The sequence below is a fragment of the Furipterus horrens genome, unplaced genomic scaffold (assembly GCF_987537825.1).
Source record: "Furipterus horrens unplaced genomic scaffold, mFurHor1.1.pri manual_scaffold_9, whole genome shotgun sequence".
In the NCBI taxonomy this organism is placed as follows: domain Eukaryota; kingdom Metazoa; phylum Chordata; class Mammalia; order Chiroptera; family Furipteridae; genus Furipterus; species Furipterus horrens.
In genome coordinates, this window is record NW_028327179.1 from 977,156 (window position 1) to 990,420 (window position 13,265).

The 13,265-nt window shown below is 64.0% G+C and overlaps 1 protein-coding gene across 1 annotated transcript in view; it reads right to left on the reverse strand.

Annotated features, from left to right (window-relative positions):
- Positions 1-13,265, reverse strand: part of PKD1L1 (polycystin 1 like 1, transient receptor potential channel interacting) — a 60,000-nt gene that overhangs the window by 32,354 nt on the left and 14,381 nt on the right. Inside the window, exons 16-24 of the mRNA XM_090287764.1 lie at positions 12,090-12,266; positions 11,219-11,296; positions 9,312-9,454; positions 8,636-8,756; positions 6,946-7,057; positions 4,243-4,435; positions 3,468-3,524; positions 1,855-2,067; positions 783-1,010 (exon numbers count right to left, since the gene is read on the reverse strand). Coding sequence (XP_090143890.1) covers positions 783-1,010; positions 1,855-2,067; positions 3,468-3,524; positions 4,243-4,435; positions 6,946-7,057; positions 8,636-8,756; positions 9,312-9,454; positions 11,219-11,296; positions 12,090-12,266 — 1,322 coding nt within the window. The remainder of the gene's footprint in view (positions 1-782; positions 1,011-1,854; positions 2,068-3,467; positions 3,525-4,242; positions 4,436-6,945; positions 7,058-8,635; positions 8,757-9,311; positions 9,455-11,218; positions 11,297-12,089; positions 12,267-13,265) is intronic.

Below are 13,265 nucleotides of genomic sequence, written 5' to 3' on the forward strand. Positions count from 1 at the left end.
GAGGGGAGGAGGGAAGGGGAGGGGAGGAGGGAAGGGGAGGGGAGGAACCCTAAATGTGCAGCCGCTGGGCTCGAGGCTTTGAGTCTGGGCCCCAGGCGCCCAGGACGAGGGGCTGTCGGATGCTCAGACCCCTGTTCACCGCAGCTGCACACGGGGAGTCTCCACACAACTGCACTTTCTAACTTCGATTTCTATTTCTTTCCTGCTTGTTGCTATTTTCACGGGCTGCTTAGCCATGTCTGTGTCCCCAGAAAGTGGGGTGGCGAATGCTTTTGGACGAAACAAGGAGCTAGTCACTCCTTTGCATGCTCATCCATCAGGCGCGATCGGAGCCGAGGGAGCCAGGCCCAGGGGCGTGTCCGGCCCGGGAAACACAGGGCTGCCGTCACTCTGCCCTGACCCCACCCGATCTGTGTCACTCATGTGCTTTCCGGAGTGAAACAGGAGGGGAGCCCGTGCTCACAGAACCACGGAACGCTGGCAACACCCTCTCGCGTGCCCGCTGTCACACACCCACTGGCTCTGGTGCCCTCTTCTGCCCAACGTCCAGGGGCCCGTGCGGCCAGCCTTGCTGGGACACAGCTCAGACCCACGCCGGCCTCTGGCTCTGACGGTGGGTCCACGCGGCCCCAGGGCACCCTGAGGCTCCTGTTTCCCGGACACAGGAATGCCTAGGCAGGCTGAGAGCTTCTTGCAACATGACCCAGACAGCAGCTCTCGGAGCTGAACCCGGGGCACACGTGCCCCCCCACCAGAGGGGACCAGTCCCCACCCCACTGTACCTGACCAGGCGCAGGTCCCCACGGGTAGGGGCTCCCCCTGAAGAGCACGAGCTGGCTGACGTAGCAGGGGCTCCGCATCTCCCTCCTGGCCAGGTCCGCAGGTAACCGCACCTGGACGGGGCCCAGGCTCTGCATGGAGCTCCGAGGGTCGCGGTGGAGCTGCGTGAGGACCTCCATCTGCCCGGCGCTCACGCGGAGCTGGCGCTTGCTGCCCGCAGACAAGCAGCCCTGGGAGAGCGGGGCAGATGCTGACGGGCGGGGCCGCTGGCCCATCAGAGCAGGAGGGGCGGGAGGGGGGTAGGTTCCTGGGCCTGAGCCAAGACTTTGATAGGAGGACACTGGGCCGAAGGACAGGGACGCGGCTGTTTGCTTGTTTGGATACATCTCGGTGTGACATTTCATTCACGTTGTGACACCTGCCACGCTTCCCGAGGTCCTCAGCCCAGACAAGGGAGCTGAAGACGTGACTGCTACGGTTCCCGTGTCCCTGGGGCGGGAGGTGCCGGATGCGGCTCGAGCTCCCACACGTGTGGACGGTGGTCAGGGCCGCGGCCCCTGCACCCAGATGGAGAACTCGTTTACTTTCTGATTTCCCAGCATCGCACCCAGTATCAGTGAGAAAACTAGCAGGTCTGGGCACGGGGGGACACGTGGGGGCAGAGGAGACAGGGAAGCTTCTGGAAGGCGCACAATTCAGCCCTGAGACAATTTTTCAAGGTCACGGTGGCGGAAACACGCGCTCTGCCAGCAGAGCTGCCCATGACGCCGCAGGTGGTGGCGGCCGTCGCGCGAGTGCCCCGCACCCGAGGGCAGGAAGCATGCACACCACACACCGTCCTGACGTCTGTGGGGAAACCCAGCAGGGCCCACGCGGGCGGGCAGCCACCACGTCCCATGGGAGCCCCCCCGTGAAACACAGCCCACCGACGGAGTTCCGGACGTCCCGCCGCCCGGCGCCTCAGACCTCACGTGTTGGCGGCCCACTCACCGCCCCCGGTTCCAGAAGTGAGCACTGAACCGGGCCGTGCTGGGGGCGAGGGACGCGCCACCCGAGGAGAGAGGGGCCACGTACCAGCAGAGCATCCGAGATGACCTGAACTCCTTCCTCCAGCAGGTGGGCTGCGTCCCCTGGGGGACGGCGGCTGGTGCCCTCCAGGACCCCGGACACCAGCAGGACGAGCTCCTGCACCCGCCCCGCGTCCGCCTCAAAGACCGCGGAGGGCTGGTGGGGATGCAGCAGCGAGCGCGCGTGTCTGAGGATGAGGCCCGCACTGGCGAAGCCGAGCTGGTGGGAACGGAGAACAGAGCGCTTCCTCGATGCGGCGCCCAGGCCGTGGCCTCGCTGACATCCCCAGGAGGCGGGACCACTGCGCAGGGGCTCCAGGGCCTGGGGCCCAGCCCCACGCACCCCGACCCTGTGAGCGGCGGTCGGCTTCCCACAGTGTCCGGCCCTAGCGCAGCCCAGGGAGGACAGGCGGGCTCTGCACAAGGAGCTGCTCACAGCAGCGGCTGAGCACGTTTCTCGTCCCCGTGGTCGCTTCATGGGCCAGGAGGCTGACGCTCAGTGAGTGACCTGTTCCCTGAGAAGCTGGCCAACCGCTGGCCGGTGCCCAGAGCCACGCCTGTGTCTGCGCCCCGTGCTCCGCTTCCCAGCGCAGGCAGCAGAGGCAGGCTCTTCTCCGGCAGCGGGACCCCCCTGACCCACACAGAGAAGATGGTCTCTAACAGCCCTTCAGACAAGAGGCTACCGGCCTTGAACCCCAACAGCCACTTCACAAATCCCTTTCCAAAGCGGCCCCCTCCTTCTAGAACCTTCTCTGCCCCCCGCAAGGCTATTCTGTCCTCCAGCCACAGAGGCCCTGTTCCTGCTGCCGAGGAGCTGAGACCTGTGCCCGGCAACGCCTTCCTGTCTTTGCCAGTGAAAGGCTGCTCCCACCTTCTCTCTCCTGACCCTCCCTGCGGTCAGCTCTGAGCACACGGGCCAGCAAGGACAGCCCACGGCGTGACAGCCCCTCCCGGTCCCCGCTGTGGGGCGTGCTCCTGCCCCCCACTCGGCTCCTGGAGGCTGAGCTGTAAGTCCCAGGCACTGTCCCCCCCACGAACAGCAGGCGGTGCTGCACGTGGGTAAGACTCTTCCAAACACCTGCCCCCAGGCCAGGGTGACACCCACAAAACCAACAGTGACTCTTCCCACGGGAGCTCCAAGGGCCCCGGACAGAGAGCTGCGCCCGCGGGCCCCGCGGTGGTCGTGCTCACAGGGCCCGGCCAAGGGCCCGAGCGTCCCGCATCCGTGCGGCGGACGGCACGGAACCCCCGTCTGCCCCCGGCTGCTCCGGCGCAGGGTGAGATCCTCTCCGCCGGTCGTGCTTGTCTGAACGGCACGCGGCTCGGAAACGCTCCCCGAATCAAACTCTGTCCCCAGCGATAAAATCAAACTCGCTTGGCAAGTCACCAAAACAGCACAAAAGGCCCCGGACACGAGGCGACTTATCGTCAAGACAGACTCAGAGTGGGAAGAATAAACTTGCGCCCACATGGAAGTGCACTTCGGGTGTTCAGATCGGGACGGTCGGTCCTGCTTCCAATCTAAGCGTCAAAGTGTCCCCAGCGCAAATGATTCTTCAGAACTGACCCAGGTCCTCATCAGGACGCAACAGAGAGGGGCCACTTGGCAGGACGGCTCACCTGGTTGGGGAAGCAGAGCAGGTCCTGCAGGACGAGGATGGAGTCGGCCGCTTCCTCCTGGCCCGACCAGAGGAGACAGAGGTGGGCAGGGCGGGTCAGGCTGTGGGTCACGGCCGCACGGCTCTGCGCACTCAGGCAAAGACGGGCAGGTGCCCCACTTCTGGGCTCAGAGACCGAGGGGTGCCCGCGGTGTCTGGAGAGACCGCCAGCTGGGCCCCACGCTTGCCTGCTCGTGTGGCAACCCTCCCTGGGCCGCTCGTCAGCGCCCCAGCCCCATCGGGCGGTGACACGTGGGGTCGGGGCCAGGAGGAAGTGTAGGGCGTGCTCTGGGAAGGGCGCGAGGGCACGGTGGAGGGAGGAGCAATGTCGGTGTCTGGGCCATGGTGACACCGGGCTCTTAGATATCACAGTTCTCTGGGACGGGGGACGGGGCGCAGGGCCACAGACGTGCTGTGGGAAAGGACGTCACTGCCGCATGTGGCCGAGGCCCTGGCTGCTGCACCTAGTGAGTGTGGTGCCCTCGGGCCGTGTTCACCTAACTCTCGCTCACGGCCACGTGGGCCTCGCTGCGGGACACGGGCTTCTGCCCGTCCCTCGTTGGGACACCAGCGGCACTGGTTGGAGAGACGTGTGAGCAGGCGCGAGGCCGCGGCCACACGTGAGACCCCGTGTGCGGCTCCCCGGTCCCAGCACCGAGTGTGCCTCCCAAGCGTGACTGCCGGCCACTGAGCGGCCAGTCTGTCCCTGCCGCACTGACACGCACTCCGGGCCGCACCTGGTCTTGGGGCGCCAAGGCGCAGACTGCAGCAACGAACACGTCCTGAAGGCGCGGCCACAGGCCACAGGAGGGATGCCCGTCCTTCGCCCAGCGACTCAGGGACCTGCTGGCCGTGGAGACGTAGTTCCGGGTGTGCGCGGGACTCCCCGTCAGCTGGAGGGCAGACAGGTTTCTCAGGCTGGAATTGTAGCTGCAGGAGAGAGAAGAGGGACCGTCATGGCTCCCAGAGGCGGGGGCGCTCGCTGCAGAAACGCTTCCCGGCGGGGTCCGGGCAGAGGGAGGGCGACCTGGAGGAGAGCTGGTCTGTGCAGAGGGGACTCTGAAAGAACCGTGAGGGGCAACGCCTTCACCAGAGCCGACACGGGGTGCGGACAAACAAATGGAGTGAGTGACGCAGGAGCGCGGCAGCGGAGGGGGTGGGGCAGAGCCGGCAGAGGCCCGCGGGCCCCGTGGGCGAGTGCTCCTATGCGTCCCAGGAAGAGGGCTTGGTGGGCAGCACCCGGACCCCCAGCAGAGTGGGCGCCTGCCCTGTACGGGGATGACACGCATGACCGAGGGCCGTGGGTCTCAGGAGTGTCAAGAGACTCAAGCGTGAAGTCAGCCAGTGTTGCACCCCACAGGGAAAGGCTGGAGGACAAGCCCCCCTTCAGCTCCGAGGAGCTGGCGAAAACACTGGCAGAACTTAACCCCCGTCCATAATAAAAAGTCCCCCAAATCTGCAAGGGCAAGGGAACGCCTCCAAGCTGAGAAAGGCGGCCTGTGGGGAGCCTGTGCCTGACGTCCCCCCAGAGGCTGAAGGACCGAATGCCTCCTGCCTCGGGGGGAGCAAGACCAGCACCTGCACATCTGCTGATTCTGTGCGGCAAGAAAAAGAAACGAGAGCGCCCAGAGCAGCAGGGAAGAAGCAACTCTGTCGTCACAGAGGACATGACCTGAAAGACAGAAAACCCCACGGAAAACCCTAAGAGACGACCAGAGCTAATCAGTCAGCTCTGACGGTTGCGGGATACCCAGCCGCCATGTAAAAATCAATGGTACACTGCCAAAAACTCCAACTAATCACGGAAACAATTCCACTGACAGCAGCACTAAAAAGAATAAAATAGTTATGATTAAACTAACAAAAGTTCAACACTTGTACACTGAAAACTGTAAAATAAAACTAAAAGGAATTAAAGATCTAAATACATGGAAGAAACTCGTTCACGGGTCGGAACGTTCACACTGTCACGACGGCCACGTTCCCGCGGGGACCTACAGATTCAATACGGCCCCAGGTGGCATCTTTAAAAAATAGAAGTTGACAAAATATTAATGAAGAGACTCAGAATAACCAAGACAATCTTAAAAAAGAAGAAAGTTAGTCGATCGATGCTCCCAGTCCCAAACCACAGGCTGTGGGGACTGGGCAACGTGGCGCCGGCACAAAGAAGGACGTACAGGTTCTGGAAGAGCACGGTCCGGACATCAACGCTGACGCTCGGGGCGAGCGGAGTGTTGACAAAGGGGCTGAGACCCTTCAATGGGGCAAAGAGCCTCTTCCAGCCTCCGGGGCTGGGACCACACACACTCCCCCCAAGTCTCAGAGCTCAGGCGGGAGTGAGCCCCGAGTCTCTCAGAAGAAAACAGGAATAAATCCCTCCGGCCTCGCGTTAGGAGATAATTCCTTGGATGCGCCAAAGCAGAAGCAGTGAAAGAGAGCAGGTCGGACCTCACGCAGTGACTCCCCGTGAAAGAGAGAACAGCCCACGGCCGGGAGGAAACGTGCAAACCCACATGCCCTCAGAGGGACCTGGATCCAGGACGCGGGAGGAGCGCACAGCTTAGTCACCAAAGGGCAACCCTGATTAACAACAGGTGTGTGAGCAGACGTTCTCCCTGGAAGAGACGTGGCCCATGGAAAGAGGCCAATGTCATTGTCCTTAGGAAACGCACACCAGGGACATGGCTCCGGCCCTGGGATGGTACAGGAAACGGATGGTGGCGGTGAGTGCGGAGGGGCGCAGAGGGGCTGGATCCGCGGGGAAACGGGGCCGCCGCCTTGGAAAACAGTCTGGCAGGATGCCCGAGTGGCGAACACAGAGTCATCGTGAGACCCCACAGTGCCGCTGGGAGGCATCTACGTGGGAGGACTGCACCCAGCAGCCTGGAGCAGGAACGTGCCATCTACAGATGAATGGCACAGGCGTGGCGTTCCCACGCTGAGATGATCCTCAGCCACAAAGAGGAGGGGTTCTGACAGCAAAGACGAACCCCAGACACACGCCAGAAATAAACTTAGCAGTGGTCCCAGAAGACCGCATGGGCACCGTCCCATTTGCCTAAGACATCCAGAGTCGGCAGACCTGGGGACAGGAGGTGGGTCTGTGGATGAGACCCAGGTCTGGGGCTGGCGGGGCAGGGACGTGACTGTCCATAGGACAAGGTTTTGGGGGAACAGGGGAAATGCTCTCTAACGAGACTCATAGCTCTGCACGTGTGCAGAAATCCAAGGGCTTGTGCGTCTCCGGAGGGCGAGCCACGTGGACAGGGAGCTGCTTCAGGAGGGAAGCCCACGTGCTCCAGGCCCTGCGGTGGGAGTGCACAGCCTTGCGGATGCCGGGGACCCGGTGGGGCCAGAGCCACTGTGGATTCCACTGAGGCAGCCGGGGTTGGTGGGGGGACCCTGGAGTGGGGGTGGGCGCGGCGAGCCTCACTCACATGTCCTCGCCGGGGCAGCGGTCCCCATGGAGACGGGGCAGCACAGTCACGGCCGAGGCGCACGGCTGCGTCTGGGAACCTTCGCCGTCGGTGATCACTGTGGCCACCAGGACTGGAAGGAACACGGCAGCGGAGGGTCAGCGGGGCCGTCAGATGCTTCTGCAGGAGCCAGCAGCCGGAGGGCAGGTCCGCAGGCCTGACCCAGACCCCGCTGGCCCACCCGGGTGTCCAGGTGGTGATGGGACCGACAGGGTGCAGAGTGGACAGTGACTCCCTGTCCCCTGGGGAGACCACACTCCCCAAGAAACAGGACAGGACTGGGGTGGGTGCCGGAGCCGGGGGCAGCGGCGGCCCCATGGAGGGCAGGTGACCACTGTGGGGAGGGCCAGGAAAGGGCCTTCCACTCACACGCGTTTGCCCACGGTCACCAGCCCGGCCCTGTGTGCCTGCAGCAGCCAGACACCACCAGGGACCCCGCGCCTGCTCCGGAGTCCGTCATGTTAGAAGCGGGTCAAACGGGGCCGGGAGGCCCAGAGAGAGACGCAGACTCTGAGACGCAGCATCTGGGCTGGTTCCACAGACCCAGGCCCGGGGAAGGCAGGAGGCACTCCCAGGGAGGGGCGGCTGCGCAGACTCGGGTGTGGCAGGAAGGGCTTCTGGGGGCTGGGCGCTCCCTCCTGGGACAAGGCCAGGGTGGGGGCCAGCAGGTGAGGCGGGGCCGAGTCCTGTGCGCATGTCCTGCTTGGCCGTCTGCCCAGCCCTGCAGGCGGAGGGCTGCGGAGAGGAGCCCCAGTCTGAATACGAGTCCTGTTCTGACCCAGCTCCAGGAAATGGGCCGCGTGTCCACGTTGGGGGCACTTTCCAGAAGACAGCGTGGTTCCATTTAGGCTGGGGGAGCTCCGGGGGAGGCCCTGTGCTGGGACACTGAGCAGACAGGCCACCCGGAGTCCTCAGCGTCCCTGACCTGCACCCAGAAGGAGGGGCAGGGGTCTCTAACCGGACGGGTCACCCAGGGCTCACGAAGGGGAGACGAGGTTTAAATGCACCGGGTGGGCGGCCTGCTCACACTCGGGTGGAAGGAGTCTCAGCAGCCACACCAAGGAAACCTCTGCCTCAGCGCCTCGGCCTCCCGCCATGCTGTAACTATCTGGAAGCTCAAACCACGGCTGCCCCAGAAACCCCCGGTTCACAGCTCTGGGTCCTGCAGATCGAGACCCGTCGCTAAGGGGCCGTGTGTCCAACACATGCAGGGAAAGCGGGTCCCGGGGGGGGGTCTGAGCTGGAGGGGCGGCGGGACGGGGTCCGAGGACAGCCCGCCCCAGCTCAGCCTGCTGTCCCCACGGGCGCCTCTCAGCGGGAGAGCGGGATGCGGTTTCATCTACAGACGCTGGTGTCGCGGGGACCACGCACGTCACGAGTACACAGGGATGGCTGGGCCTCCCATGCTGAATTCACAGATGCAGGACGTTCCTGGCATTTGCTCATTTACACGATATTTCAGATTTCAAAGCTCATTCACACGGCATGTCCTTCCTGCCCTCAAAACCAGGCCGTCGGCCAACACTAAAAAGCATTCCACTTACTCAGATGAGAAAATAAGGAGTGTGTCTTTTTAGTTTTGGGAAACCGGGGGAAAGGTTTAGAACAGTAAGTGAGTGTAGCCCGCGACCCAGACCGCCCGGCGACTGACCCTGGTAGCTGTCCCCGGGCTCCCCGGCAGGCAGCATGAAGTATTGCTGGGCGTCTGTCCCGCGGTGCAGGGAGCGCTTGGAGGCGTTTCCTACCCGGTAACTGAATTCATAGCGGAAGTCCTGCAGCCGATGCGCAGAGAGCAGACAGCACCAGTGAGCAAGCGGACCGACACCTGCCCTCACCCCAGAGGCTCGGGCCGGGGTAACAAGCATCCCCAATGCACGAGCAGGTGGGGACCTCCTGCCTCCAGGGCCCTTTTGTCCACACATGCTGTCCCTGTCACTTGGCGGCGGGGGACAGGGGGACATGCTCTCTTGGCCTGGGGTCTCCCAGCCATCACAGATGCATGGAGCTCAGGGCCTCCTTGGGGTGAAGGGGACGAGGCTGTCCCTGCACTTCCTGTCGGGCAACATGGCAGATGAGAGACAGGACAGGGCATTTGTGGGGATGCTCCTGGCCTCAGAGCTCAGAACAGGGTATCCGGGAGGGTCTGCAGAGAGGACGGGGCCTCATGAGGGTGTCTGGAGGGGCTGACGGGACATGGGACAGGAACGGGTGGCTGTCCACACTGACAGGCCTGGGGCCTATCCCCAGGGGATGCTCTGTGCCCCATGTCTCAGCAGAAAGCTGGTGTGCGCTCCGGCTCAGGACAGATGTGGGGCTGCTGTGCTCACCGGTCTCCCCGAGGTGCAGAAGATGCCGAAGACGGTGTGGGCCTCAAGGCCGTGGGGCGGCTGCACCTGGCAGGCCACGTCCCGTGGGGCTGGGTTGACGGCCAAGTACTGCTGGGCTTTCCCTAGAAAGCGCTGCCCCGCAGCTGTGGAGGAGGAGAGACGGGGTGACATGCATGCTGGAGGGTGACAGCTGCCCCAGTTCCCGAAGCGCACACCGCGTGGCCCCGGACCCGCGGCGTCTGTGTCCCTGGGAACTTGCTGCAGCCGGGTTCCCAAGTCACCCAGACCTGTGGGGCCGGAAGCCAAGGGCCCAGAGGCGTGCGTGAGCACACCGCACCCCAGGGGCCTTCCAGGGGCCAAGGGCCCCCGCTGAGCGGCACCCACTTACGTGACCCTGTTTGCGGGGTGCTGGCCCGGCCGGGCAGCCATGCCTGAGGCCCTGGGAGATCGGGCGGACGAGACAGGCTGCGTCCCCACCAGGGAGCCAAGCAGCCACACCTGCAGCGCCTGCCCTCAGCAGAGCCGGCCGCCGGCTCCCGCGCTCACGGGCCTCACGTGGCGCAGGCACGTGCGCTGGGCTGGCTCCGCAGTGCTGACGCGGCTTTATGCTCGGCTTTCAGGAGCCGCCCTGATATCGTAAGTGATTTTCTGTGATGCCAGAGGGCATCCGGAATCTGTTGTAAATAAATATTCTCTAAGAGGCATGAGTTCTGTTTTCCAATGACCAGATATTTTATTTTCCGTTTCCTGCTACTGATCACCCTGTAACAATCGCGCTCCTACGCCAAGTTGTTTTTACTTTCACGTCTCTTCCCTGAGATAAATGACAGGTGTGAGCTGCACGCGCCAAGTTGTTTAGAACCTGGACGGCGCTGATGCCACGCCGGTGCTGCAACCTGTCTCTGCATCACCCGTCCCTTCGCCCCCCAACTCTGGTGGCAGGCGCCACAGCACCGGCCAGACCAGGGGGTGGTGACTGCTCCCGTTGCGCGCACGGGGAAGTCCTCCTGGGGACGGTGCCCTGGGCTCGGGAGAGGCACCTGGGGGAGAGTGGGCGCTGCTGACGCAGCCACAGGGGGCAGAGCTGGGGGGGGGGGGCGGAGCACAGGCGCGGGGCCCGACCTGCGTCCTCCCCGATCGTGACCGTGGCCCAGCAGAGGGTGGGCGTCCTGAGACCCAGGGCTCCGTTTCTCAGTCCATCGTGGGCGGGGCCCGAGGACGGTTACAAAGATTTAGCAAAACCCGTGAGACGCAAACGCTGCCTGGGGACTGGGCGGGGCCACTCCCGGTGTCCAACATGGGTCACCTTGTGTCCCTCCCTGGGGTGAACCGATGACGAGCAAGAGGCAGCAATGGAGGCACACGATGGGCCTCAGTCACCGCACGATGCAGACCTGGGGCCAAACCCTCGACCTCATGAACTGCTGACTCCCGGGGTGGGCTGCCCAGAACAGAGCACCCCTAGAAACGGGGACAAGGTCTAGAAGTCACCCAAAAGGCAGCTGTCACCCTGAGTCGTGACAATGCAGAGGAATGTGGGTCAGGCCAGGACGTGGGTGTGTGAGGCCACGCTGACCCCACACGCCAATGCAGGAGTGGCCGGCCAGTCCGCAGGGCAGGGGCCTATTTGCCCAGGACGGTCACGTGCACGTGTAAAGGCATGGCCGGGGCTCCCCCTAGGGTGACACAGCTGTTCCCACGGGACGGCAGCTGTGGACACGCAGACCTCCCTCTCCCGTCGCTGACACAGGAAGTGACGATGAGCGGGGAGGTGACAGTGGCCTGGGCGCATGGCAGGGTCGGGGCAACGTCCGGCCCCTGGAACAAGCGGCTGCACCTTGCGGGGAAGAGCTGCGAGCAGAACTGAAACCCTCTCACCCCCGTGGCCCGCTGGCGGCGTCACCTACCCACAGTGGCTTGCAGAACGTATGTCGCTCCCGGGCTCAGAGAGTATGGCTTTACTGTCACTGTCTGCCCCGTGATTCCTACAGGAAGGGAGGGCGGCAGGGACACGGTCACCAGGGCCTCTGAAGGACAGCTGGGCAGACACGCCCCTCAGCCCGGGCCGCCCGCACCCCTGAGGGTGCAGACTCCCATAAGCCCCGCTTGTCCCTGCCTGGAGGGCCATCGCCACGGAGCTCGAGGCTCCCATCTGGCCACACCCCCACAACAGGCCAACTGAGCTTGGCCTGTGACCGGTCAGAAAGGACGCTCCGGCCCCAGACCCCAAGGGAACTCTGGGAAGAATGGCGTCCCCGCGTTTGTGAGCAGGTTCATCAGTTTCGTCTGTCCTTGTCAAAGCAGCATCTAAGTGTCTGTAGGGGAACTCCCAGGCCTGGGGGACGGTGACCCCCAGCAGACAGGCCCTGACCTGTGCGCCTGAAGCAGCAGAGACCCGGAGGGCGAGGCGGGTGACCTGGGTGGGGCGGGTCCAACGTCACCCGGCCACAGGCGAAACCCCGGTCTCCGCAGAGGGGACGGCGCCACCAGCAGGCCTGTGCGGGACGTGGCGGCCACGCGCTGCTCCTCGTGGGCAGCGTCCCCGCTCAGTCTGCGGTCGGCAGGTCCACACCCGGGAGGATGCACGTGAGGGGGTCACCCCGCCCTCGCCCCCTTAGCCTGCAGATGGGGAACCCGGCAGGCGGGAGCCTCGGCCCATAGGCCACAGAGGGTCATGCAGCAGCAGCAAAGGCTTTGCGCCCCCAACCTCGCCTGGTCCGAGGAGAAGGGGCGGGAGGAAGGGAGGGTTTGGGGTTCCCAGACAAAGGGCGCTCCTACCGGACGCGGTGTAGCCCCGGAAAACGGCTCGGCTCACCGGGGACTTGGGCCAGTCAACCAGGAGTGCGGGCCTGGCACCCGGAGTCGGGAGGAAGGCGCCCACCAGGTTGTCCCCGTCCCCGGGGCTCTCGTCAGCGCTGGCACTTGGTCCTGACCCTGGAAGGCGGATGTGGGTCCCTGGGAAGACACACAAGCCAGAGAAGAGCCACGTGACCTCCTGAAAGCGGGGGACCGTTCAGGTTGAGATCAGCTTGGTTCCTGCTGCTTCTCTAAAGTCCCGTCCACTCCACGCAGCCCAGAGACGGACGCGTCCCCACGTGGTTAGTGGGACTGTTGCCTGTTTACTCAGCGCACACGTGCTCGGCCCACGCCGCCCAGGTGCCCGTCTGCGGGAAACAGCCGCAAAGCAGAGCGAGCCTGCTGTCCGGGCACCGGGTGAGCGTGGGGACGCACGCGGGGCAGCGTGAAGCGGGTGACGGGAGTGCCCCGGAGAAGACAGAGCAGGGCGCAGAGAGCTAGGGACAGGGCGGGGCCCCTACACAGGTGGGCGGGGCCCCTTCCGAGCTGGGCAGAGCGGTAGGCGTGGCTCCGAGAGGGACAAACTCTTCCGAGAAACTGCTCAGGGGTGGTCTGACTGCATCTGGGGGGTTAAGGGGCGGGGAATGAGACCCTCTGTTCTCGCTGTCCTCCTGTGAGTTGGGGACAGTGCAGGACAGGTCTGGGGCGTGCCAGGCTGGGCTGCGTGTAGGGAGGTGACTGGGCAGTGGGACCAGAGGCCAAGAGACAGAGGCTCCCATGTCATCGGGCAAGAGAGGACACTGGGCGTTGCTTAGGGAACGCTGACTTCAGACTCCAGTCCAGGCCAGTGAACCAGATGAAATGTTTATAAAATGGATACGCTGGACATTGGAAGGGACTCAACCTTCAGGAAGAGTAACCTGTGAACACAGTGCCTCTTCCTCACTGACTGTCACCTATCATGCACCTGCTGTGTGTGAGACAGTGAGCCCCTAGCACGGACGTGTGGGGACAGGAAGGTCCACGGGCTCCTGAGGAGCCAGGGGATGGTCACAGGATGCAGAGCAGTGAGGAGGACGAGTCCAGGAAGCACAGAGAGTCCCAAACAAGCTAGACCCAAAGAGGACCACACCACAACACATCATCATTAAAATGCCA